We start from the raw sequence: 27140 nt of genomic DNA on the forward strand, positions 1-27140 counted from the left end.
TTAGTTTTCTAGTTTTTTCGATTTGAAAAGTAATAAATTTTTAGAGGACATACGTATCTCGATAGACAAACACCTAGTACATGAACAATCCACGGGAAAACTATTGTCGGTTCAGTTAAACAATTAAGCGAAACTAGAATTATTATTATACGAACAAAGTGATTCAATTAAGAGAATGTGTGACTATCTTATGTGAGATAGGGTAGGTAAAGACCAAGGTATTAGATTTTGTTGGACTTGGACTGAGGATTGTAATAGTTGGGCTAAAATTTAAGTGGTGGGCTTGAGAAAATAGTAAAGTTAAAGGCAAGTTAATTAAAATTTAACAAAATATTTATATTTTATTTATGAATAGTATATAAATAATTATAAAATTTATATACCTAATTTATCAGTTCGGTTTGGTTATTTTTGCGATTGTTTTTTAGTAAAACCAAAACCAAACCAAATAGTATCGATTTTCAAAATTTAAAACTAAATCAAATCAAATATCCATTTTTTTTATTGATTTAGTTTGGATTACAGTTTGATTTGATTTTTTAACCATAACCATGAATAGCCTATTCTCAACATATTATTGAGAAGTTTTTAGTCAACAATCTTTAAAATAATCTACCTTTTTTTCTTAGTATGAGTTTTATATATTAATATATATAAAAATAATAATTATAAATCAAGTCATGATGTAATTGCAAACAACTTTATTTAACAAAACTCTGATTTTGGGACCTATAATAAATGATAAACACCATGTTATGATAAGTTAGAGAGTTACACTAATAATACTCTAAGAAATTCAATATACTATAATTGTTTATGACTTAAATCTTCTCCTTTTTAAAAAGTGACAGATCTCTTTCACCTGCTACACGTTTTAATACTTTTCACTTCAAATATTACAAGAATCACATTCAACATTTTGATTAATATATCATTATTGTGTTCATATTGGTTGTTGAAACTTCTTGTATAATTCTAAGATGTCGCATATGCTTATTCATCCACGTTTGCCATTTGGAACATCATGACCAATCGAGGGTACTTTATGTAATGACTAGGATTGAATTAAATTTTCTTTATCTAATTATTCAAGAGAAATATATTTTTTAATATTTTCGTATCATAATATTTCATTAATTATGTCTCACGTTTTTAAAGAATTTATGTCCTACTATGCTTAATTCGATTTCTAAAATCAAAAAGTAAAAGTGAACCCATATGAAGGACAAATCATACCATTAAATACTATTACCGATAATTCCTATGAAGCAGGCCAATCTGTATCTAACTAAACCAACCCAATTTAAAATTTGTCCAAACAATACCCGAGTTATTAAAAATATTTAAAAGGAAGTTTCTTTATTTTTCGTAATTGGATAAAGTTTCTACTATGCATTGGAAAAAAAAGAGAGGCGTTATAATGCATATAAATATTAAACGCAGAAAGCTTAATTTTCTCCAACTACAAACGTCATAGAGAAAACTTCCCAGAAGAAGAGAGCTGCTAAATTGCTTCTACTTCTTCTTCTATTGTGAAAATGGGTTCTTTTTTCTCTAAACAAGTGCAAAGAAGAAAATCAATTCATACTCAGAAAAAACTTTTGTATGATCTCAAGGAAAAAAATAACACTGATTTTCCTGGTTCTGATTATCACTCAGATGATCGAAAAAATTGGATGTCAACACTCGTCCTAGAGAAACTCAACATAAACAAGATAATTTGGCCCGGTACCCATGATTCAGCAACTAACAAAATTGGGATCCCATTTATTTCTCGCCCGTTCGCCCGAACCCAATCTCTGTCCATTTACAAACAGTTGGTAACGTTAAATCGTGTGATCAATCTGTTTGAATTTTATTTTATTTTATGGAGTACATTAATTATATTTTTAACAGGTAATGGGCACCCGAGTTGTTGACATTAGAGTTCAAGAAGATAGTCGTGTCTGTCATGGCATCCTAGTTTCTTACCATGTTGACGTTGTGATCAACGATGTGAAGAAATTCCTGTCGGAGACTCAATCGGAGATCATAATTCTGGAGATCCGAACAGAGTTTGGACACGATGATCCACCGGAATTCGACAAGTACTTAGAGGATCAATTGGGGGAATTTCTTATTCACCAAGACGACTCTGTTTTTAACAAGACAGTAGCAGAGTTATTGCCAAAAAGAGTAATATGTGTTTGGAAACCAAGAAAATCACCTCAGCCAAAACATGGAAGTTCATTATGGAGCGCTGGGTATTTAAAGGACAATTGGATTGACACTGATTTGCCTGAAACAAAATTCGAGAGCAATTTGAAATATTTGAGTGAGCAGCCATCGGTGACATCCCGGAAATATTTTTACAGAGTGGAGAATACGGTGACGCCTCAGGCTGATAATCCGGTGTTGTGTGTGAAACCGGTGACGAATCGGATTCGTCCATATGGGAGGTTGTTTATAAATGAGAGTATTTCTAGAGGTTATGGTGATCGGTTACAAATATATTCAACTGATTTTATTGATGAGGATTTTGTGGATGCTTGTATTGGACTTACAAATGCAAGGATTGAAGGCAAGCTTTGAACTTTGAGTACAAGGTGAAGATTTGCCATGCTTTCCTTCACCAAATCGTACGTGTCAATTTATGTTGTTTCATTAATATGTGGTTGTTCCGTGTTCCTATGTATTTTAATTATTAATTACCACTTGTTACTAGGTAAAATAATGTTTGCTTATGAATTTCAGATTATATATGTTGTTAAATTGCGTGTAAGTTGTACTGAAATTCCACATTATTTGGAAGGATAAGAGTAATCAAAGTTTTGATGAGAGGAGTATTAGCAAGGAAACAAAAATTATAAAAGAGAATTTATGATTTATCTTAGTAGCTTTTGTTTGTTGTTACTACTAGTTGATATACATGGTACATATAACACTATATATAATGTCCATATATATTTTGCACTATATTTTGCAACTCTTACTTTAGAGCACGGTCTGGATTTGCGCATTGTATAGTCTCACTCAAATAAAATCGATACTTGATTATTTCAAAAAATGTAAAGTTGGATAAAAATGATAGGTAGGTAGGTAGCTACACACCTTATTGAATTGGACCCCCAATTCAATAAGTAGCTAGTATATTTATGCTGCACTACTTGAGGCATGAACCCAACTATATATGCCTGAGTTTATGTTGCTACAATCAATCAATATATATGTGTTATAACTGTTTTTTTTAAAATACATTATGGTTGTTTGGTTAGAAATTGACATATTGTATTATAAATGTATTAAAATGTGTGATAAACGTATTATCGATCAATAAAACTTGCATTATATGTGAATAATAAATTTTTCTTTGTAATATGTATTAAACCAATATTATAAATCTATTAAAAGTGATCAAGTGAAAAAAAATGTTATTGCTATAAATGGTAAATATTTTATTAATATGTAAGTTTCCTTTGATGGATTATCTTATTTCACTTGTCTCATAAGCATTTTTTCGGAATCTTATCATTCCTCCTTGCTAATGCATTGACTTAGGGCCCGTTAAGCCATGCGATATAGAATCATAATATTAAATTATGAGATGGAGTTGGAGTTTTGTTTGGATATGAAATATAAAATTTTTGTATTGTATATATTTTTTCATAAACATAAGAATCTCATAAGTTGTAAAACTATAAAATAGCTTCAACAGTTTATTCAATCTTACCAAATAAAAAAAAATTATAACATCGCATAATAAATTATTACAAAGTTATTTGTTCTCCACTTTAAGAAACTGTTTCATCTAACTTTAATTTATCAAACTTTAATTCTATTAAAAAATAATTGAACATAATTAATTGTAATATACTAGTCTTTAATATAATCCTCCACATAGTATAAACAATCTCCTCACATTGAACTTGCATTTCTCGATCATATGACCGAGAAGACGAACCAACATTGTTACTTTTGAGCCATTTATTGGTCAATATCATTCGCAACTATATTTTCATGCTCATAGACTATAAATATTTTATCACTTCTTTGATATTCTCGCAAATAATTATGTAACACTGTACAAGCTATGACAATTTTCACTTGTGTGTCAATATCATAATGGTTCATGCATTGTTTCACTTGTGTGCAATTACACATTTTCTGTGCATTAATTTCGTGTTAAAATCAAACATATTGGAAGTAGTGATTATCAAACATACATCACCAATTTTGTAATTTTTCATATTAAATTGCTTTAAATATTTTCATATGTAACCGAAAGAGAAGTTTTTTTATTATGAAAAACCAAAAAAGTATTACTCCCTCCGTTCTTATTTATATTCACCAAATCAATTCCTACTTTATCATTTATATTCACCAAATTTAAAGTAATAATAAATTTTATGTTGGTGAGAATAATAATTTTTAAAAAGTAATGTTGTGATTATAAATTTTATTTACATATGAAATAAATGGTTAGTAGATATAAATGTGTGGTTGTTTTAACAAAATATAAACTTGTGAGTCGATTTTTGTATTTAAAAAATCTCAAATCATGATATGGAATTCTCAAATCATGATTTTTGGAGAATATGATATGATCGCATGTCCAAAAGTTGATTCTATCTCACAATTTCATACCGTGATATGGTATCGCAGGGCCAAACCCCACTTAAAAGAGTATAAATTTGTCGCATCATTAGATTAGATAAATTTACAATAATATGTATATTCATATCAAATGACATGATAACATAAAATATAAAATAATAAACTTTATAACTAATTAAATCATATAATGGTTTAAAAAAATGCTTTAGAACTTCAATTATTTGTGTTCGAACTGCAGAGGATTCATATAGGGAAACTTCCACAAATATATAATTCCATTCTTCATTTATAGTATTTTCATGGGTTTAGGAGATGAATGTGACCAAACCATAAAGATGGGCCGGAAAGTTGGAAGCCCAAATTTATTTCGCCTAAATGCATCCGTGCTTTGAAATTATTATCTCTATTTTAATTTATTTATTTTAGTTACTATTTGGATAGTAAGAATAATTTTTTAAAATATTTTTTAAACATGTGAATTTTATTCCTTTTTTTAAAAATATAATAAATTTTAATTCATAAAAATATAATTAATTTAATCCTAATACTTTATAAGCCAAACAAATTAAAAGAAAGAGAGTATTAAATTTCCAGTTGCAAAATGTTTGAGTATGATCTCATCTGACCTGTTACAATTTGACTATTAAGATCATAAAAATCTCCTATATTTTACGTATCAATCCTTTTTTTACTAAATCTCCTAGAAAATGAAACATATAGTTTTGTACCTTTTTAAGTCCCGGATTGGACTTGTAAAATATATCATATTGTCACATTTTCTTGGATGATAATTCTCATAATTGTTGTTAAATTCTCCAATTGCCATCTGGCTCATGCCTAACCAGCCAACTGGAAAAATGATAAAATCAAATTCAATCCAAAAATCATAAAATAAAGTATTACTAACAATTGTGACTTTCTAAATTTGTATCAATAAATCCAATGAAGCCGACCCCTCAGTAGTTAAGACAACTGGACCAATTCACTTTGAAGACATGTCAACACAACATGGATATTAAAAATATTGAAAATGAACTTTCTTTATTTGTCATAATAATTGATGTATTAGAAAAAGGAAAAAAAATGCGTTATATTAAACGCAAAAAACTTAAATGCTTTCCACCTACAAACATTAGAGAGAAAGAAAAAAGAGATTGTATTTCTTTTTGAGGTATTGTGAAAATGGGTTCTTTTTTGTCTAAACAGATGGAAAGAAGAAAAGCAATTAGTACTCAGAAGAAACTTCTTTGTGATCTCAAGGAGAAGGATAACACCGATTTCCCTGGTTGTGATCATTGCCCAGAAGATAGGAAAAATTGGATGTCAACACTTGCCCTCGATAAACTTCACGTGAATAAGATGGTTTGGCCTGGTACACATGATTCAGCAACTAACAAAATCGGGATCCCATTTATTTCTCGCCCTTTTGCCCGAACACAATCTCTCTCAATTTACAATCAGTTGGTAATGTTAAATTGTGCGATCATCTTATTAAGTTATGTGATTATCGAGTACATTTTTATTTATTTAATTACTGTATGTTTTTGACAGGTAATGGGCACCCGTGTTCTTGACATCAGAGTTCAAAAAGATGGTCGTGTATGTCATGGTATTCTAGTTTCTTACAACGTTGACACTGTGATCAGCGATGTTAAGAAATTCCTGTCGGAGACTCAATCAGAGATCATAATTCTCGAGATCCGAACAGAGTTCGGACACGATGATCCACCGGAATTCGACAAGTATTTAGAGAATCAATTGGGGGAATTTCTTATCCATCAAGACGACTCTGTTTTCAACAAGACAGTAGCAGAGTTATTGCCAAAAAGAGTAATATGTGTTTGGAAACCAAGAAAATCACCTCAGCCAAAACATGGAAGTCCGTTGTGGAGCGCTGGGTATTTAAAGGACAATTGGATTGATACTGATTTGCCTGAAACGAAATTCGAGAGCAATATGAAGCATTTGAGTGAGCAACAACCGGTGACATCCCGGAAATATTTTTACAGAGTGGAGAATACGGTGACGCCTCAGGCAGATAATCCGGTGTTGTGTGTGAAACCGGTGACAAATCGGATTCGTCCACATGCAAGGTTGTTTATAAAGGAGTGTATTTGTCGAGGTTATGGTGATCGGTTACAAATATATTCAACTGATTTTATTGATGAAGATTTTGTGGATGCTTGTATTGGGCTTACAAATGCAAGGATTGAAGGCAAGCTCTGATGATGTCAAGCTCTTATTCTTTCCTATTCCAGTTCTGCTTCAAGAATATTATGAGAATTGATTTCTTACGTAATCATTCAACTAATAGTTATTATCTCAGAGAATCACTTTTGTTCTTAATTCTAGTTTTCGACAACAAAATAAGTGATTTATGAGATAAGAATTATTAGTTGAGTGATTGTTCGAGAAGTTTAACTCGAGAATTATCAGTTGTGTGTGTGTATAATTTTCAGTGTACTTATTAAATTCATGTGTGTCTATGTATTGTTTTGTTACCACTTGTTACTTTGTAAAAATTGCTTGGCTTGGAATTTGAGATTCTTAAATGTAGTGAAATTGTGGGTAAACGAAATAATAGGTAAGTTGTACTGAAATTCACATTGTTTGGAAGGATATGTATTTTACACAATTTACGTACATGAGTAGTTTTTCACTATTAGATTACTTTAAAAGATAATTACAAATAACGATTTCTAAATAGTGAGATTAGTAAACTGAAAAATAAGAACAAGTCAAAATACACTTGACAATGCGCCTATAATAGTACTGCGCAGTAAGTGTGGTGCCGGCCGACTAGTAATTAGTGGTCGATGTATATATATAAGTTAAAAATAAAACATAAGAAAAAACATTATTCAAAAGTTTTCTCAATTACGGCAAGAACGGAGTAATATATTTCAATTTCCTGTCACTTTCCAATCTATATAAAGCTGGATAATAAAAGAGTGATCTGGCACCTTTTATTTGCCAGCATTTACATTTATCCTTTTTTTGGATTTTTTTTCAATTGTTTTTTTTTTTTTATCTTTTTCTTTATTTCTTATATCAAGTTTAATGTTCAGATGCCTAAAAGACCCTATTAAAGAGGCAAACATTCACGTAGTAAAAGTTGTCATCAATTCGCTTAAATTTTCGGTTACTACTCCCATTCTTTACCTTTTCAATAGCATTTAAACTGTCATTAATGTGATTATCCATTATAAACTGATTTAGCATTTTGTATTCCATGACCTGTGCCCTTTGGCAATCAACTAGATATATATATAGTAAAGTTCAATAGGTTTTTTGTGACCGCGCAAAGAGCGGATAAATTTCCTAGTTACACAAGAAGATATTTATTACTAACATTCAGCAGCTTATGCCGTGTGTCCCAATTCAGTTCACATCTATAGGGCCAGAAGAAGATTATTGTAAAGAAAAAATATTTATTTATTATGTATGATTGACATAAATGATGAAAGTTAGGTGCTAAAGAGTGATTGACGCCCATTATTTTTATCCACGAACCCAAATGAGTGATGCACGAAAAAATGAGTTTATGAAGAAACTCTCTAAGCTGTCCTGGAAAATCAATTTTATGGTTCACTATAAATATTCTTTACGAAAGAAGTCTCGAAGTAACAGTAAAGTTATGTAATTTCATGAGACATATGTAGGTTATGAATTTGAGTTGTGCTTACATTAGAATACAATGTCTACATCACACTCCTTGAGGTGGGGTTCTTTTCAGAACCTGTTAACGTGGAATGCTTTGTGCGCCAAACTTTCTTTTTAAAAATAAATGTTCTTTTAGTTGTACAGTCATTTTCACGTGAGAACTTTGGTATGTTCATTTACTCTTAAGCCTGTCACCACACCTAACCAGACGGAATTAATAATTAGGCAAATTTTTCTACTTATTCTATGATTTTGTCAACCAGAAATTAGCTTCTTTTGGCAGCAAATATGAAGAAAATGTCTGGTAATTATTGAAATTTTTGACAACTTCAAGGTTATCGATACCTTTTACCGACAACTAAGTAGGCCATTACAAAATTAAGCTTCCTTCAATAGTACTAATATATACAAATAGGAAATATAGAACAAACGAATTGCAACAACATTTTATTGGAAAACAAATGCAATGATTAACGTAGAAGCGATATTTATGATCAAACACTAGCTCAGTATTTTAATCAAATTCAGTAGAATCAATTATACACATTTTGAAGAAACACTTTTTGATAACCAACTCTTATTATCAGTAAGATTGTGTGTATCTCGATTAAATAAAAAATCCTACTTACCTGATAACTAGAGCTGTCAAAATGGGTTGGCCCAACTCAACCCAACCCAACCCTAACGGGCTAGAGAGTTAAATGGGTTGGGACGGGCTGACCCTTTTAATTGAAGGGCCTATAAAATAGCAGTTCAACCCAGCCCTAAGCGGGCTAGCTCAACCAAAAAACGGATAACATTTTCCTCTTAGAAAGAATACGAACGCTGATGAATTACACATACTTCAATGAATATTTACAAAACAAATACATAATAGCCAAGATACAACATTCATAAGTTTCATCCGAGCAAAAAACATTTAATGATCACTATTTTCATAAACAAGACAATAAAGGAGAAGTGAAAAATTAGGCATAAAAACAAAAGTAAAAGAGGTCAAAGATTCTTAGTTATAATGGACTTGGACTAATAAGAAAATTCAGTGGGCTAATGATCCTAAAATATAAAAGATATGTAAAAAAATATAGTCTTGATTTTATATTGGTATTTTAAAATTATTTATTGACAAAATCTTAACAAGTAAAACACTACTTAAAATATATATAATAAATAATTTTAAAATTCACAACCCCCGAGCTGGCCTCTGAGGCTGCGGGTTGGGCCTACGATGCCAGCGGGCCAAATGAGGCTGGGCTAAAAAGTCTCGTTCCTAAATGGCCTGAAAAATTGAGCCTAACCCCATCTAATTCAAGGGTTGGGTTGGGCCAGCCTAGCGGGCCAAACCTATTTTGACAGCTCTATTGATAACACATGGATTTCTTCTTTGACAAGACATAATTTTTATTTAAAATGTTGTCCAATGCTTCATATGTCTAATCCTGAACGTCCAAAGATTCAATTTATATATAGTATGAGTACCAGATCTGTTCCAATTATTTATATATAGTCCAATTCTATGCATACAGAGTTTTTCAAATTACATAGAGTAAGTACTTGGTTGAGAAATGTAGTGTTGACATATTTATATAATTTTGTACAATGTACAGTTTATCATTTAATTAGTTTTTCTTCAATACAACTCTTAATACGTTTTTAATCACATACACATTCATGATACTCACTTTACTCTTTCATAACTACCTGATCTTCTAATTTTTTATTTATCTTTTAGTATAAAAATTAAAATCAAATATAGTCCCACATATTTTTTCAACAATATTAAACAGAAAACAAAATGGAAATGAAAATGAGACAAATTTATCATGAATTATATTGGAATCATGTATAATCAGTGTATACCTAGTAAGTCCAACTGGCTATTTGTGTAATAATTCTAGTAGAAAGCCTAATAATGAAGAGGCCCAACGTTAAGGCCCAAATGTATTATGCACCGGGGAAACTTACATAAATATACTATATTATGAAAATATTTACCAGTTATTGCAATAACAATTTTTTTTCACTTGATCACTCTCAATACATTTATAATACAATTTTATTAAATATTATAGAGAACAATTTATAAAACACATATAATACCAGTTTTATTGATAGATAATACATTTATCATATATTTTAATATAATGTGTCAATTTCTTACCAAATAATCATAATATATTTTAAATAGGTTATAATACATATTTATTGCATACATAATTCACTTTTAATACATCTTGCAGTTTATCATAATATTGTTATGTATTGTTATAAATGATAATAAGAAGTATCGCTAAAATCAGTTATTATATATTAAAAGGTACCCATCCAATTAATTTTCCCTCCGGAAAAGCGTGCAGATGGCCCATAAGTTTGGTTCATTTCATTTCGCAGGAAACAATTGTTTTTTTTTTTAATTTATGAGAAATAGTTGTATTTTATTTTTCAAAAGTAAAAACACAATTGATTCTTGTCCAAAATAATTCTTTTAAAACGAATGTAAATGTTTTTCCTTAAATCAAATGCATTAACACATTATTTTCCACACAGAAGAAAAAAAACTCGTTTACTACGTTTGTCGTCATAAAAGACAAATCAACTTATTTTTTACCACCTTTAATTAGAGGTTTCAAATTTAAATCTGGAAATGAAAAAATTCCTATAAGGAGCAGCGCCTATAAAAATGTTTGAATCTAAATTTAGTTAAACCCTAATACAGATACCATGCATTAAACATACATGAAACAAAAACAAAAAAAAACTCATTTATGATTTTATGTACTTTCTTTTGTACCAATATCATCTAAGATCAATCGCATGTTGGAAAAGAGTACACATAGTGAAATGCGAACCCAATCAAATAGTTGAAATCCATTGAATGCATCAAATAGTATAATGAAATTATGTTTCCAATTTAAGTATTAACGTGGCTTAAACGTTAGATACATAATATATAGGCATTTCTCTAAAGATAACTAGACAGTGAGCTGCATAAAACGTAAGGTGGAAGAAGTGGTTATAAGCTGCTTGATGACTATCCAAAATTAGAAATATTTACTCGAGACGGTTTCAATTTTTGTGGCACTATTTGACCTGATACAAAATTTAAGAATAAAAAAACATTTAAAATTTGTACTTATGAAATTGAATCTTTCCAGTAAGGGTAAAACACTACAAGAAAATAAGAAATTAGGGACATACAAAATTACACAGCTAAACAACAAAATGTCAACCAAACCTCATTTAGTGATGGATTATATCAAAATCCAATTAGCTAGGAGATATTTAGCGACATATTAGTAGGATTTACTAATAAATTCCGTTCATAATTCTATATTTTTGGAAATAAATTGTTTCCAACTCTAGAAATATAGTATACTTTTTGGAACTGACAAAATAAATGTCGCATAAATGGGATAAAAGAAGTATTATTTTTATGACCATTATGAACTAAATAAGGAAATAAAAGAAAATTAATCTCAATAAAAAAATATCAAAATCTATTGGTTACAACTTATAAGTTTGTCCAGAAGTGTCCAAAAATCTGAACCTTCTTTGCACTTTCCTAATGATGCTAAACTTAATTTAACCTAAAAAGGGGAACTCCATTGTGAGATCACAAGTATATATGTATGTACTTAAAACCTCTCAATTCTCAATCACCCTGAGTTTTTAATTCTTGTGGACAAATATATATTATTGAAAAACATTAGTGTAATTACCAAGTCTGAATACTTCACAAAAAAGTTTAACTAAATTATGGGCACTGATATATGGTACATAAATATATGGTACATAAAAGGGTGATCAATTAAATACCTTTCATTAGAAATAGGTAACAAAATTATGTAGTAATCAAAAGATACAGTTACACAGAAAATAACTTGCTACTATTGGTTAAAGCACATAGATTGTTTAATTTTTTTTGTACTATTAATGTATATAAAATAAAAAGTATGTCTCAATCCACGAATAAGTTAGAATCGGCTATATAAATCTTTCCTTCTCCATTTAAGCTTATTACATATCATGATCATAATTAGAAACAAAACTTATTATTTAATCTAACTCATCATATGTTACGTGCAGTCGTGCACGATATAGCAAATATAATCAATTTAAATCTAAGTTAATCTTGTATGACGTACTGCATATCCATCTTAGCATGAGTAATTCTACAACACTTATTTTGTGAATATATTAGACGTAAGTATAATATTCAGTGTCATATAACATTATTAGAGTATATAAAATCCTTCACGAAATAAATGAAACAAGTAGTAGGGGGGATATTGACAATGCAATGACAATGGAACAAAATTCCAAATCGAATTGCACATAAATGTTTGGACAATGAAGCTCCTAATGTGATATCTCATGAACATTTAATTTAATACACCTAACAAAACAAAGTTCAATTATTGCACTAATTATAACGAATGTTCTCATATTATAAAGTACAATAATCATAAATCATGATGCATCATGCATGTCCTTGCACTTGATGTTACAAAACCATAGTAGTCTTTTTCTTGTTCTGTTGCGAAAAATATTATCTATACACGTATACAATATAATGCACCATGCTTAATGTTGATAATAATTACACGCAAAGAGTTGAAACATATATATAGCTAGCGTTTGGCCGCAAGTTCTCAAATATTTTTGGTAAATCATAGTTGAGTGAAGTTTTTGGTGAAGTTTCACTATGTATGTTTGGTCCCAAATTTTCCCAAAAATATTTGACTATTTCAAAAAATATGATTTATACCCATAAGTTCTAAAAAATATTAAAAATACGCATAAATTTATATTATTATTTTATAATGAATATATTCTGTTAAAAATAGCCTTATAACATAATTGTTAACAATCAACAATAACAAAATAACAATATAGGCAAGACAATACATTAATTGCATACTCAAACTTGTCTGATTCAGTTATAATTATAACTCTTTAAACACAAAATGTTCTTTTTTTCTTAATTTTATCACTCAAATTAAAACTCAAACTTCTTCGGAGGCGGTAGTAACAAATATTAGTTGGAATTAATAAATAATGAATATTTTTTATAAAATATAAAAGTGGTAATTTTTAAATTTTTAAAATTCTCAAAAATTAGAACTTGGCCCAAATACTAGTTTTTTCTAGTATTTGGGAACTCGGGATACTTGACAAATATATTTGCCAAGTTATATAACCAAACACCACGTCTCAAATTTTCTCCAATTTTTTCGCAAATTTTTCCCAAGTATTCTTAGGGCTAAATGAGTCCATAGTGTTAGGGTTTTGCCCTGATTTTCTTACCATAATTTAAGATTTATTTTTCCTTAAAGAAAAAACAAAACATTACCATAAATGTTTTTACTTTTCTTGAAAGGAAAATATAATATTCTTTTATATTTGGTTTATTCTCTCCTTTTAGGACTCTTTTTCTAGTAAGCAAAGGTTTTAGGACTCTATAAATATAGGTTTGTTTTTTCTAACACAATAACAAGAGAATCCACAATGTAGTCAGTTAAGAGTCTTGTTTATGGGGAGATTTTCTCCTAAACATATTTATGTTTTTTTTTTCAATATTATATTAGTTTTATAATATGTAGGTCGTTTGACCAAACCATATTAATAATATATCTTTAGTATGTTTTTATTTGTCGTCTGATTTGTCAACTATATGATTTGCAAATTGTAAGCTTCCGCATGACGCCCTAATCAACCTTCATAACCCAACAAGTCTTCATTATCATGTAAGCTTCCATAGTTTTGTGTTGTAGCTGTCCAGTAAATCTGTAATACGTGCTTTTGTGTTACGTCTTTTTAAAAATAAAAATTAAAAATGAAGGCTCTCCAAAATGGTAGAGTTAATTAAAATCGTGTATGACATAATATACGATACTATACTCAGTGTAATCTCACAAGTAATGTTTGAGAAAGATGGAATGTATGCAAATCTTACCTCTGTCTTTGTGGGATGGAGAGTTTATAGCATAACTTACCATACGTATAAACTGTATGAAAATATCACTTTTTAGAAAATCAAAATATTAAATTTTGATCATAATAATTACGTATAGATTATGACAACGGCATAAAATGTATTATCAATTACAATAATTGCCAACTCAAAAATATTTAATAGGTAAAAACATTGCTGTAAGAAAACCTCATTTGACTATTGAAATTTCAATTTTGTCATATAAATTGAGATGGAGGAAGTAAAATGGATGTTTTCTTAATATTTAACTTTCAATAATATTTATTTTTCCTAATTTATGTGGCACAATTCGTACTTTTAGTCTTGTGAGTCAATTTTAAAATTTGATCATAAATTTGGACATCAATTTTTTGAAGTTTTTAAAAACAAATTTACATAGTTGGCAACTATGTAAAACATATTACTAATAGTCATAATTATTGATAATTTAAAATATCTAATAGACATATTAAAAAATTCTTTTGCCGACATTCAAAATGTGTTATATAAACTGCGGGTAAAATAATAATAGCTGAATAATTCAACTAAATTATTTTGCAAATATTCCGCAGTACTAAGAGTAATCAGCAGAGATATTTCTCAATCCTATGTTACGAATACTTACTACCAATATATACCTTGGGTGTAGACATAACATGAATATGAATAAGTCGGACCTCAATAATATATAGAGCGGTTACAATAATTGTCTGCTCCGTTACTTTTTAGCCAACCTTTTGACATTCGCATTCACTTAACTGAAAAAATTGACATTGTAAGATATCGAATGGCTAAAATGGTGACTCAATTTCTTCGGCTACTACAAACATTAATTCCTATGAATAAGGTTGTAACGTCCATCAATTTTTTGTTTTCCATTTTCATGGAAAGCTATAGAGACATTTGCGTTTCACCATTCCAAAACCCATACTGAATCATCCATCCCCAGCCGTCACCACTATCGCCACCTCCTGACCTCCGTTTCCGATTTTGGCCAATTTCATCATTTCCCTAAACCCCCCATAGAAAGAAAAAATAAAAAGATTGCACCTTTATTATTTTCTTTGATTTATCAATATTCATTTTTTTGTTTTGAGAAAAAATTTAATTGTCCGCTATTACGATGGCGGACATAGTGAAACAAATTCTAGCACGGCCAATACAATTGGCAGACCAGGTAACAAAAGCGGCTGATGAAGTTTGTAATTTTAAGGCAGATTGTCTTGAGATTAAAGCCAAAACAGAGAGGCTGGCCGCGCTGCTAAGGCAGGCAGCGCGAGCGAGCAATGACTTGTACGAGCGTCCAACGCGTCGAATCATTGATGACACGGAACAAGTTTTGGACAAGGCACTTACTCTTGTATTCAAATGTTGTGCCAGGGGATTGAATCGGGTTTTCACGATTATCCCAAATGCTGCATTGAAGAAAACGTCACAACAGCTTGAGAATTCATGTGGTGATGTTCAATGGCTGTTACGTGTGTCGACTCCAGCAGATGATCGTGATGATGAGTATCTGGGGCTTCCTCCAATTGCAGCTAATGAACCGATTTTGTGTCTGATTTGGGAACAGATTGCAATTTTGTGTACAGGGTCGTTAGAAGATCGTTCTGATGCAGCAGCTTCGCTTGTATCATTGGCTAGGGACAATGAGCGTTACGGGAAGTTGATTATAGAAGAAGGTGGGGTTGCACCATTGTTGAAATTGGCTAAAGAAGGACGAATGGAAGGTCAGGAGAACGCGTCGAGGGCTATTGGTCTTCTTGGTCGAGACCCTGAAAGTGTTGAACAAATTGTGAATGCTGGTGTTTGTTCTGTGTTTGCTAAGATTCTAAAAGATGGGCATATGAAAATTCAGGTTGTAGTGGCTTGGGCAATTTCAGAATTGGCTGCAAATCATCACAAATGTCAAGATCATTTTGCTCAAGCAAATACTATTAGGCTATTGGTTAGTCATCTTGCTTTCGAAACAATTCAAGAACATAGTAAGTATGCTATTGCTACCAAACAACAGAACATGTCGATACACGCTGCTGCCATGGCACATTCTAATTCTTCTGGTACTAGCAAATTCAGTGACACTGGAGGTAAACTTGAAGATGATGACAATAGAACTCATAGTAAAATTCTTCATCCTATGGATAATCAAACAACCAACCAAATGCATAGTTTGGTTACGAGCGCAATGGCCTTGAAATCCCAGGCACAGAATCAGCCCAACAATCCTATATCAAGTCCAAATCAACAGCAGCAGCAGCAGCGACGAAACCCGAATCAGCAGAGGAGCCACCATGTTGGACTGACAGGGACTAGCATTAAAGGGAGGGAATATGAAGATCCTGCTACAAAAGCTGAAATGAAAGCAATGGCTGCCAGAGCACTTAGGCATCTGTGTGCAGGAAATGTTAGCATTTGTACTCATATTACAGAATCCCGAGCTCTTTTATGCTTTGCCGTTTTGCTAGAGAAAGGCCCTGATGAAGTACAATATCATTCAGCCATGGCACTTATGGAGATCACAGGTAAGTGTATCACATTTAGCAAATAAAATTTTAGCCCGCCTAATACATGCGTTTATAAATCAATGAAAAGTGAAGGTTGGATTATGAGCCATTATTTTACCTAACCATGTTATTGATTGAAGGGAATCCGTTTTAACCCTTGTGGATTTAGCTCAACTCGTTCATTTGACACTCCTATATGCAGGAGTTGCTGAGCTAAATTCAGACTTGAGACGTGCAGCTTTCAAGCCGACTGCACCTGCTGCCAAAGCTGTGCTTGATCAATTTTTGAGAATTATAAACCTGGAAGATTCAGAATTGCTCATTCCAAGCATCAGATCTATAGGCCATCTGGCCAGGACCTTTCGAGCAACGGAAACCAGACTCATTGATCCATTGGTGGTTCTGTTAGATGATAGGGAACCAGAAGTAACTAGGGAAGCTGCAATTGCACTGAACAAATTTGCTTCCTCTGATAATTTCCTAAGAGTAAATCACTGCAAGGCCATAATACAGGCAGGAGGTACCAAGCACCTAGTTCCACATGTTTACTTTGGTGAACAAATGGTTCAGGTTCCTTGTTTGATTCTCTTGAGTTACATAGCAACACATGTTCCTGATAGTGAGGCATTAGCTGATGACAACGCACATATAGTGTTGGAGTGGGCTACAAAGCAGGGACACCTAATGCAAGATCCTACAGTTGAAGAACTAGTGAACCAAGGCAGAGAAAGCATGGAACTTTATCAGTCCAGAGGCTCACGCCTGTGAACCTATCCATTTGTATAATACATCCCAAATTTAGGTACTTCTTTAAACTTCCCTCTTTCAATTATGTTGGGAGTGTATACAATATCTACGAGGATCTGTGTATACTCTACCCTCCCTAGACCCCCACAGGTGGAATTACAATAGGTATGTTGTTGTCGTGTATACAAGATTAACATGTTAGTCAATGTACAATGTTCTCTATGTGAGTCTGATGCAATATGTTTTCTGCTTTTACCTTGAGTTTGATTCCAATTATGCAAGTGTTATCATGGTTTAGGTTGAAACTCGAGGCCCTCTTTATCATGGACCAAAGTTGATGATATCAAATGTGTTAACATAAACAAGACGCATCTACCAAATCGAAAAGGAAATAGCGACACAGATACAGATTAGAATTCTTGGAGCAGTCCAAGACGCTGGTTAGAGATAGGTAATCAAGACACAAATGAACAAAACTGGTAGGTTTTGATCCTGAATTCAGTTTTGCTGCAGTCAAATCTTTGTTTGATTCATTTCTTTTTCCTTGTTTGCATATAGTTTTACTTTGGAGTTGGAGCAATGGCCAGGATGGTTGGATTCGTGACCTCTTGATTACTGAAAATGTTACCTCGACATCTTTTTAGAATACTCAGATGTAATTCATTCCCACTTTTTGTAACTCGCAATGTGAATATGTCACATTACGCTTATACTGAATTTTGCACTTGTACTATAGTTAGATCATGTACATTTACCCCATGAAAAAAAGTTAAACTTGCTACTATGGCTCATACTATTACGACTTAATGGTGTTATTGAACTAACCATAAATGATTCTCCAATCAAATATTAAACGTCAAAAGTAAAGATCTTGCTTTTAAAATTCCCTTCAATACGTAGTCAAAAGTTATTCCATAGCTAGAACCACTCAATAAATACCTCTCCAGCGAATAGAACCTTATTCAAAAACAGCATAAAAAAACAATGGTACATAACCATTTTATTAAAGCCATAAACAAAAGAAGTAACAAGTATGTCACAAGGGGTCATTTCCAACATTAACTGGAGATCACACACAAAAAGATCCATTTCAATGAACGTAATTAAGCATTAAATAAAAATGGATATGAAACTACGAATTGAAGAATTAAAGAGAGAATTAAGCAGCAGCTTATAAATTGTTATTGCTTCGAAACCATGTATGTTTTTACTTGTACAGAGAGATCCATTGCATCATCATCGACAAAAATAAGACTCCCCAATACTTAAAAGCTTCAAATGAAAGGAAACTACTAAAGAGCAGAAAATAAAAACCATAAGCCACGAAACACTACAGATAGGTACCAAAAACAGAACGTAAATGATAAAACATAGCAGGCATACAAAGCCACGATCACTGGCCACCACTGGTGCATTCACGGGCAAAGTGGCCGTCCTCTCCACATTTGTAGCAACCACCACCTCGTCCACCACCACCACCGCCACGGCCACCGCCTCCTCGGCCACCACCTCCGGAGTATCGACCACCACCTCCGCCACCGCCTTCACTCTGGGTACACTCCCGAGCAAAGTGGCCTGATTCACCACACTGATAGCAGCCGCCTCCTCCACCACCTCTTCCACCGCCATAACCACCGCCGCCTCCTCCATAGCCACCGCCTCCACCGTATCCACGGTTACCTCCACCGTACCCACCTCCGTAGCCACTGTCTCCATCACCGTATCCACGGCTTCCACCTCGGCTACCACCATAACCACCGTCTCGGCCACCTCCGCCGCCGCCAGATCCTCCAGAGACCGGTGCTCCATCAGGCCCGGTGACATCAACAGCCTTGCTACGGCCATCATTGCCGGACTCAATCACGTACTCTACTTCCTCACCATCAGACAGGCTACGGAAACCCTCAGATCTGATTCCGGACTGGTGAACAAAGAGATCGCTAGAACCATCTTTAGGAGTTATGAACCCAAAGCACTTCTCGTTACTGAACCACTTGACGATTCCCTGGCACCTCTGTTCTCCCTCATCCGCCATTTTTCTACCTCACAAACAGAAACCCTAAAAACCCTTAGTATGTGTTCCCTTTGGAATTGTCACCGTGCCCTTTCACAACAAGGGGATGCCTATGTTATATACTAATAACCTCACTGCCACCTTGCTGGGCCCATCAACACAGTTGGCCATAAGGTTAATTTACAATAATTTCATATAAAAAAAACAAACTGTCAATTAAATGTTTTACTAATTTTTCAAATTATATATTTATTTATTTATTTATCATCAGAATATATTCTCATACTCATTTAAAAGGCAAGTTATCAATAACATATTTAATAAAATTTCCCTAATTCATTTATAGAAAAAAAAATCTAATTTTATTTAAATCATAATAATTACCTCTCTCTTTATTCTCCTTTTTTTGTTTCTTCTTTCTTCTTTTTGTTCTTTTTTGTTGATTTGTTTTCCTTAAATCATATTATTCTTTGGTTATATAATGGGATAAGGGTATGAAAAATATCTCAACTTTGATCGAATTTGCTGTTGTGATACTAAACTTTCATGACGACCTATTACCTCCTTAGACTATTTAATACCGTATTTTAAACATATATATTTGTCCACGTGGACATAAAAAATAATGTAAAATTATAAATAGTAATATGTCCATGTGGGCACATATATACCTTTAAAATACACTATTAAATAGTTCAGGGGGTAAAATATACGGTATTAAATAGTTTAGGGAGGTAATAGGTCCTCATAAAAGTTTAGTATTGCAACAGCAAATCTGACCAAAGTTGAGACATTTTTCAGACTCTTATCCCTTATATAATCTGACTCATATATATTTTTACTTTTGACTTTTTTTTTTTTTTTTTTTTGACAACTCTTTTGTCCTATTTCATATATAGAATTTTGCTTTTGTCTTTTCATTTTTATTTTTATTTTTATAACTCTTTTGTCCTATTTCATATATATATATAGGCAGTTTTTGACAGAAGGATAGGAAGGCAATTTGGAAATTTTACTTTATATATTTCTCTGAATTAAAGAGTACGAAGTGCAATTAGTTTATACTATTTTATAAAGTGCAAAATTGCTTACTTTGTAATAAAAAAAACTACTACTAGAAAATATTTACATACAGCACATAAATAAATAAAATATCTAGAAAAGTAAAGAAAGAATCAGTAGAGGGGTCACTATTCCAATGTGATGAGGTATAAAGTTGTTATGCTGTGTGTGGAGATTATTCAGCTGAAATGGACTTATCAGCCCAAGAATAATAACAGAGACCATCACTGGCCCAAATGGAATATGCCTCACTATTTGGATTTGAGAATTTCTCACAAATAACGCTAATATGATAGGGTGTATATGGAACGGGTTGATACGCATTATTCAAATATCAAATTAAATAATTTATGTAAAATTAAATTAATAAAGTATAGGTTTTTCAACCTAGAGGTTTTTTAATTTCTCATGTTAATGATTCATACAAACATATTATCAACCTCTAAACGGGTTGGTACGCATTGTTCAAAAACCAAATTAAATAATTTATGTAAAGTTTAAATTAAATTAATAAAGTATAGGTTTTTCAACCTAGAGTTTTTTGGATTTCTCATGTTAATGATTCATACAAACATATTATCAACTTCTACTCAAATATTTGTTTAGTCCTATCAAAATACAACTATATTTTTTTAAAAAAACATTAAGAAAATAGCACAAAACATGATATGAGTGATCACTAAACAATTTCAACAAATAATAATAATAATAATAATATTGGATGATAAAAATATTGAAAATAACTAAGTCATAATAAAAATTTTAGGATACTACATTATTTGAAAATAAATCTACTAAACAGTAATTACATGACTACATATTAAAGTAAAACTAAAATAAGGTTATATATTTTAATTGTCTAACCCAATTAAAATATAAATGGTTTCTTTTATATTAATATTAATTTGAGCTTTATTAGAGTTATTAATATAAATGGATTATATTTTATTGGACCATTCAAATTCTAAGTTAACATGATTATATATATTCTTTAAAAAATATATGAATTATTTATAAATTATATCAAAGTAAATACTTTTATCTGTAAAATAAATTTAAAAATTATATGTATAATGTTAGGTTAGTTTAGTCTCGTGTTGACTAAACAAAAAAGGCAAGTGCCTAGCGTGAAAGGTTGTTTCACCAAGTAAGATAAGGAAGATGCAAGAACGTAGCTATTGCGCGAAAGCCCTTTTATTGTTCGTTAGCGTATTTTGTTGATTTTTGAAAGGAGCAAAGCGAACCTTAAGCTCATTTTTTTCAGGCATCTTTGATATCTTAATTGTCAAACGCTAGCACCCTTTAAAAGTAAGTTTTTGCTATCATATAGATCAATACTTGTAGCTTGATTCTTATTTTATTTTTTTCTCAATTTACGGTTTAATACGATTTTCAATTTGGTTGCTTTCTCCCCTATTTACCGTGATAACAGTAAGCAAGTTTGCGAACCAAATGATAGCTCCTTGAATCGGAAATTTATGGAAAACAGTTATTGTGATTCGTTTAAGGTTTTTATACTCTTAATATACCAATTTATTTTAAAATTAATCAATTATCTTCACATGAATGGTCGAATCAACAGGCAACAATAAATTTAAGCATCAATATGAACTATGAAAATAGAACAAAAAATTGCACATCCATTCACTTGAAACATACAAAATTGTACATGTATTCATTAGAATTATATGGCATACAAATTGCACAAACAACTCCTCTAAACCTCTCTTGTGATCTTCATTCTTCACTCATCGTTCAACACATATTTTTGTCAATTAAGAGCCTAGAACCCTCTTAACCGAGTAGTTTAATTTCAAGCATGAATGACAAAGAGCACATAGAGAGGGAAAAACTGGCTTGCTATCAATTAGTTAAAACTCCAAATGAGTTAATTTGATGGAATGAAATATGTCATGCTAAGACTGATTACCAATTACAAATTTAACACACAATCAATAACTCTACCATTCCACGAGATACACACAAGAGGATAAGTTTATTGGGAATATAATAGAGTCAAAAGTTATTCTTTGACTCAACCACTCCATTAATATATATTAGCGAATAAAACCAAACAACACTCGAGAACTATACCAATACAAATAACACTGCCTTCCAACAAAACACAAAACACGACGGACACAAAAAGGGTCAGTTCCAACTTTTTCCCATACATAAAATGAATTCATCTCACCTAACAAAATACTATCAAACATTACTGTAAACAAAATAACTCCATGGAACAAGTAGAAATTAAAGGGATAAAGAGTTTAGTAGCACAATAATTGATATTGCTTTCCAAAACATGTATGTCGACATGTACAGAGAGTATGCATTGACGCACCAACAAAACTACAACTCCCCAATACAAAAAGCATGACTACTAACAACTACCAACCAGTACAAAATAAGATAAAACAAGCAACACTAGAGATCAACCAGGCTAACAGTAACAATAAGTACCGGAAACATAACAACTTGAAAATAGCAAAAAACAAAAACACAGAGATCACGATCAATGACCGCCGCTTGTGCACTCACGGGCGAAATGACCTTCTTCACCACACTTGTAGCAGCCACCGCCGCCACCACCTCCACCACTGCCGGAGTACCTACCTCCTCCGCCTCCACCACCAGAATACCTACCTCCACCGCCTCCGCCACTGCCACCATCCTGTGGACACTCTCTAGCGAAATGTCCAGACTCTCCACACTTGAAGCAGCCGCCGCCACTACCTCCACCACCGCCTCCGTAACCACCTCCACCGCCTCCGTAGCCACCACCGCCTCCTCCATAACCTCGGCTACCACCTCCGTAGCCACTGTCACCACCTCCATAACCACGGCTGCCTCCTCGGCCTCCACCGTAGCCACCTCCATCCCGACCTCCTCCTCCACCTCCACCGCTACGAGAGCCTCCTTTAACAGGCGCTCCATCAGGTCCAGTAACGTCACAAGCTTTAGCCCTACCATCTGAACCAGACTCAATCTGATACTCAACCTCCTCACCTTCAGCTAGGCTACGGAACCCTTCAGATCTGATGCCTGACTGATGAACAAACAGATCTTCAGAGCCATCTGAGGGAGTGATGAACCCAAAACCTTTCTGGTCACTAAACCACTTAACGATTCCCGTCAGCCTCTCACAACTCTCATCCGCCATTTTTTCTCCTCACAAAAACGAAACCCTAAAACCCTTTTGAGTGTGTTCTCTTAGAAATTTCACCGTGGCCTATTTCATGAAGGGATGGGTCACCTATATAGTGTGAGGCTGAGTGCCACGTTTTGTTTTGGGCCCAGAATTTAGTGGGCCATGATTCTCTTCCTTTAGTGTGCTTTGGAGAATTAAATCGACGGTTGGAAATTTACGAGGTGAACAGACGGTCAGGGTCTCAAGGTTGGAAATAGATAAGACCAATGGTCAAATTTCAAAATAGTTTGACGATTTTATCTTCCTTGTTTTACTACATATAACTGTAGTGCTGAGGATAGTATAGTCATTCGGACATTTTCATGCAGAAAACGTTCCTGTTCCTTCCTTCTGTGTAGCAGACTAGCAGTCAAAGAGTTGTCATTCAAATACTCTCTCTATCAATCAAATTGATTAAATTTAAATTTATATATTTTATTAAATTTGATTTTTGTAGAGTAACAAAAACATTTTTAAAAATTCATGAGAATTAAATTCAAGATCTATAATTAAAGTTAGTGAATTTCTAATTATTCTATCACAATTCATTTTCATCCCTATCCAACGATGTCTTCCTATCCCACCCATTCATTTTATTTTATACTAAATATACTAAAATGTTTCTATCAATGAATTAATTTACGAAATATGGGTTTTCCATTTAAATGAAAGTACAAGTATATGTTTTATGTTTTGTATTTAATGCAATGGTATCAATATAAAATATCTAATGCGATGGAGTAGTATTTTATGTCACCGTAGACCGTACTACAAATTACTCTCTTCTTCACGTTTGCTACAGTTTTTCTTTTGAAGTAAAGATTTTTTTTGTATTCAATGAAATTTGGTAGATTTAACACAAATTTCATAATATTAAAAGCTAATTACATTTTATTTCTACTATTTTTCAAATTACAAAAATCTCTTAAATTTAGTGAAGCTAATTACATTTTATTTCTACTATTTTTCAAATTACAAAAATCTCTTAAATTTAGTGGAATCGGATACATCCCAAAACATCTTGATAAATCACGTCCTAGTTTCTAATACATCCCTCTACAGCATAATAACATCGTGTCTCAGTTTCGTATACATCACTCAACGTGATGTATGTGACTGATAAATTGCATAAAGTAGATATTCTTATAATTTTTTTCAAATGACAATAAAATTTAGAGAATGTAGTAAATATGCAATATATTGATTTGTGTATAAAAGTGTGTATATATATTTGTATAACGATTTGATATATATATTCATATACATTGTTATGCAATATATATTCATTGCATTAGTTATATAATGTATAACGATTTGATATATATATATATATATATATATATATATATATATATATATATATTCATATACATTGTTATGCAATACATATGCATTGCATTAGTTCATCTTTCTTATAAGATTCGATTTTTTAGTCCTGACCTGTTCCTATCTCTTTTCTAAATAGTCCTAAATTTTAAATATGATCTCTTCTTGATATTTCAGTGCATTCAATAATTTTTCACTCAAAAACTTATTTCTTATTCATATGTTTTACAATCATTAAGTCTAGATTTCTTGTGTCGGGGGCGTAATCAAATCGTACAAAATTAAGTTTCTTAAAAACACCAATAAGGTAAAAATCTTTGAAAAATCAGCTCCAAGTTGAGGATAACTTGGAAGGGACTCGCCAATCTATGTAGGTTGTTGTAACTTGTAAGAGTTTAGTAGAGTTAGTTCCTACTTTTTAGTTTTCATTTTTTTTTTTTGTAATCTGAATATTGTTGAGATTCATTAATCCTACCAGTTTAAATTGGGACAAATTCTTTTCAAGCGTAGGTCGTGATTTGTTCAACCCTGTGAATTGAGTATTTTTCACATAAAAGTATTGTGTTGTTATTTTATTTCTCTTTACATTTTGAAAAATATGCAAAATGCTATAAATTAATATAGTCGATCACTTAGGCAAAAATCAAGCAGAACCCAATTCACTCCTCCTGTGTTATTAGATAATGCCAAATATTAACTTTCAATTTGGTTTTTATAAATTTGCGTTCTGTTAGTAACATTGTTCTATGTTTGAGTCCACTGAATTGTTTGATCAACTTTCACTACAAATACCAGTACTATATTTACAAAAATCAAATACATAGATCATAATTTGACTAATAATTTGGTAATATATTTGTATACTCTAATATAAGAAAACTGTTAAATAAGAAAATTAATATACGTTTGTACTCATTTGGACTATTAACCAGTCGTAGTGGGATCACTACATCATAATTTCGAGTTCAGATATTAATGACCTATTATTAGATAATCTTCCGGGTAAAGTTATAGCCGATTTATGGAAATATTTCCTTTTAAGTTAATTATTTAAAGTTTGTCATTGTTTTTAAAATTGTATAAATATAGATTTTGAGCGCAACAGAATGAGAAAATTGTATATAATAACAAACTATTAATTAAAATTAAATGTTATAAACATAGTTGATTTAATTGTACCCCATAGCAAACTGTTGTTATTTCGCTTCTCTCTTGGTGAATCTCGCTCGCCACTCTCGTTCTCTCTATTGCCTCTCTCACTTTTTACACAAACGCAAATATATAAAATGTGTTTGTATTTATATAAAACGAGAGAAAATTGCATATATACATATATTTTCGTTCCCCTCTCCCAGATCTAGCTCGCCACTCTCCCAGATCTCGCTTGCCAGTCTCTCCCTCGCCTGTTTCGCTTATACAAACAGAAATATATAAATTGTGTTTTTGTTTATATAAAGCAAGAGAAAATTATATACACACATGTAAAGACATATATATTCGTCCTATACATTTATAATTATACAATACAAATATTTCCCTGCCCAGTTCTTTTTTGCCTTTCCCTTTTTTCTCGTTTTATACAAACACAAATTATACAATTGATCTTTTGTATATGTATAATGAAATATACATATTTATGTTTGCTATGAAGCGCAATTATGCAAACTATAGCTATAGCAAACAAATATGATTTTTGTGTTTACTATATGTGAAAGTTGCTCTTAAATTTTTGTATCATAACTACAACATTTTAGTAGAGCTGTCAATATGGGTTGGCCCACCCCATCCGGGCTAACCCATACAGGCTTTGAAATTTGACGGGCTAGCCCATTTCTTGTGTGGGCCAGAAAATGGTCGGCCCAGCTCGCAAGTACGTGGGCTATGGGCTTTGTCGGGTCAACCCTCTTTTCTTAAAAGTATATTTTTTATAAGTTTTTAAAGGGAAAAGGGCCTGATATACGCATCAACTTTGCCATTTGGAGTTGATATGCCTTTCGTTATGAAAGTGGCTCATATATACCCTTACCGTTATACAAACGGCTCACATATACCCCTACTATTACAAAA

The 27140-nt window shown here is 32.0% G+C and overlaps 5 protein-coding genes across 5 annotated transcripts; 3 read left to right on the plus strand and 2 right to left on the minus strand.

Moving 5' to 3' along the window:
- Window positions 1–1460: 1460 nt before the first annotated feature.
- LOC125815243 (uncharacterized) lies at window positions 1461–2590 on the plus strand. Its single transcript, XM_049494677.1, has 2 exons — window positions 1461–1820; window positions 1897–2590. The coding sequence occupies exons 1-2, from the start codon at window positions 1539–1541 to the stop codon at window positions 2569–2571; spliced, it is 957 nt and encodes a 318-aa protein (XP_049350634.1). The 5' UTR covers window positions 1461–1538; the 3' UTR covers window positions 2572–2590.
- Window positions 2591–5753: 3163 nt separating this feature from the next.
- On the plus strand, window positions 5754–6819 carry LOC125815242 (uncharacterized). Its single transcript, XM_049494676.1, has 2 exons — window positions 5754–6057; window positions 6145–6819. The coding sequence occupies exons 1-2, from the start codon at window positions 5776–5778 to the stop codon at window positions 6817–6819; spliced, it is 957 nt and encodes a 318-aa protein (XP_049350633.1). The 5' UTR covers window positions 5754–5775.
- An 8169-nt stretch (window positions 6820–14988) lies between these two features.
- On the plus strand, window positions 14989–17867 carry LOC125815231 (uncharacterized). The gene is made up of 3 exons (XM_049494662.1): window positions 14989–16752; window positions 16937–17536; window positions 17780–17867. Exons 1-2 carry the CDS (start codon window positions 15354–15356, stop codon window positions 17500–17502), a joined length of 1965 nt encoding a protein of 654 aa, XP_049350619.1. The 5' UTR covers window positions 14989–15353; the 3' UTR covers window positions 17503–17536; window positions 17780–17867.
- A 761-nt stretch (window positions 17868–18628) lies between these two features.
- LOC125815251 (glycine-rich protein 2-like) lies at window positions 18629–19569 on the minus strand. The gene has a single exon (XM_049494686.1). It carries the CDS (start codon window positions 19514–19516, stop codon window positions 18875–18877), a length of 642 nt encoding a protein of 213 aa, XP_049350643.1. The 5' UTR covers window positions 19517–19569; the 3' UTR covers window positions 18629–18874.
- A 3241-nt stretch (window positions 19570–22810) lies between these two features.
- LOC125815250 (glycine-rich protein 2-like) lies at window positions 22811–23751 on the minus strand. The gene has a single exon (XM_049494685.1). It carries the CDS (start codon window positions 23718–23720, stop codon window positions 23073–23075), a length of 648 nt encoding a protein of 215 aa, XP_049350642.1. The 5' UTR covers window positions 23721–23751; the 3' UTR covers window positions 22811–23072.
- Between the last annotated feature and the right edge of the window lie 3389 nt (window positions 23752–27140).

Source organism: Solanum verrucosum, unplaced genomic scaffold (assembly GCF_900185275.1).
Source record: "Solanum verrucosum unplaced genomic scaffold, falcon-dt-bn FXZP01000261.1, whole genome shotgun sequence".
NCBI classification, from domain to species: domain Eukaryota; kingdom Viridiplantae; phylum Streptophyta; class Magnoliopsida; order Solanales; family Solanaceae; genus Solanum; species Solanum verrucosum.

Coding starts and splice junctions, on each gene's coding strand:
- LOC125815231 (XM_049494662.1), top strand. CDS start 15,354: ATGGCGGACATAGTGAAACAAATTCTAGCACGGCCAATACAATTGGCA. Junction 16,753..16,936: donor GGCACTTATGGAGATCACAG/GTAAGTGTATCA, acceptor TCCTATATGCAG/GAGTTGCTGAGCTAAATTCA.
- LOC125815243 (XM_049494677.1), top strand. CDS start 1,539: ATGGGTTCTTTTTTCTCTAAACAAGTGCAAAGAAGAAAATCAATTCAT. Junction 1,821..1,896: donor TGTCCATTTACAAACAGTTG/GTAACGTTAAAT, acceptor TATTTTTAACAG/GTAATGGGCACCCGAGTTGT.
- LOC125815242 (XM_049494676.1), top strand. CDS start 5,776: ATGGGTTCTTTTTTGTCTAAACAGATGGAAAGAAGAAAAGCAATTAGT. Junction 6,058..6,144: donor TCTCAATTTACAATCAGTTG/GTAATGTTAAAT, acceptor TGTTTTTGACAG/GTAATGGGCACCCGTGTTCT.
- LOC125815251 (XM_049494686.1), bottom strand. CDS start 19,516: ATGGCGGATGAGGGAGAACAGAGGTGCCAGGGAATCGTCAAGTGGTTC.
- LOC125815250 (XM_049494685.1), bottom strand. CDS start 23,720: ATGGCGGATGAGAGTTGTGAGAGGCTGACGGGAATCGTTAAGTGGTTT.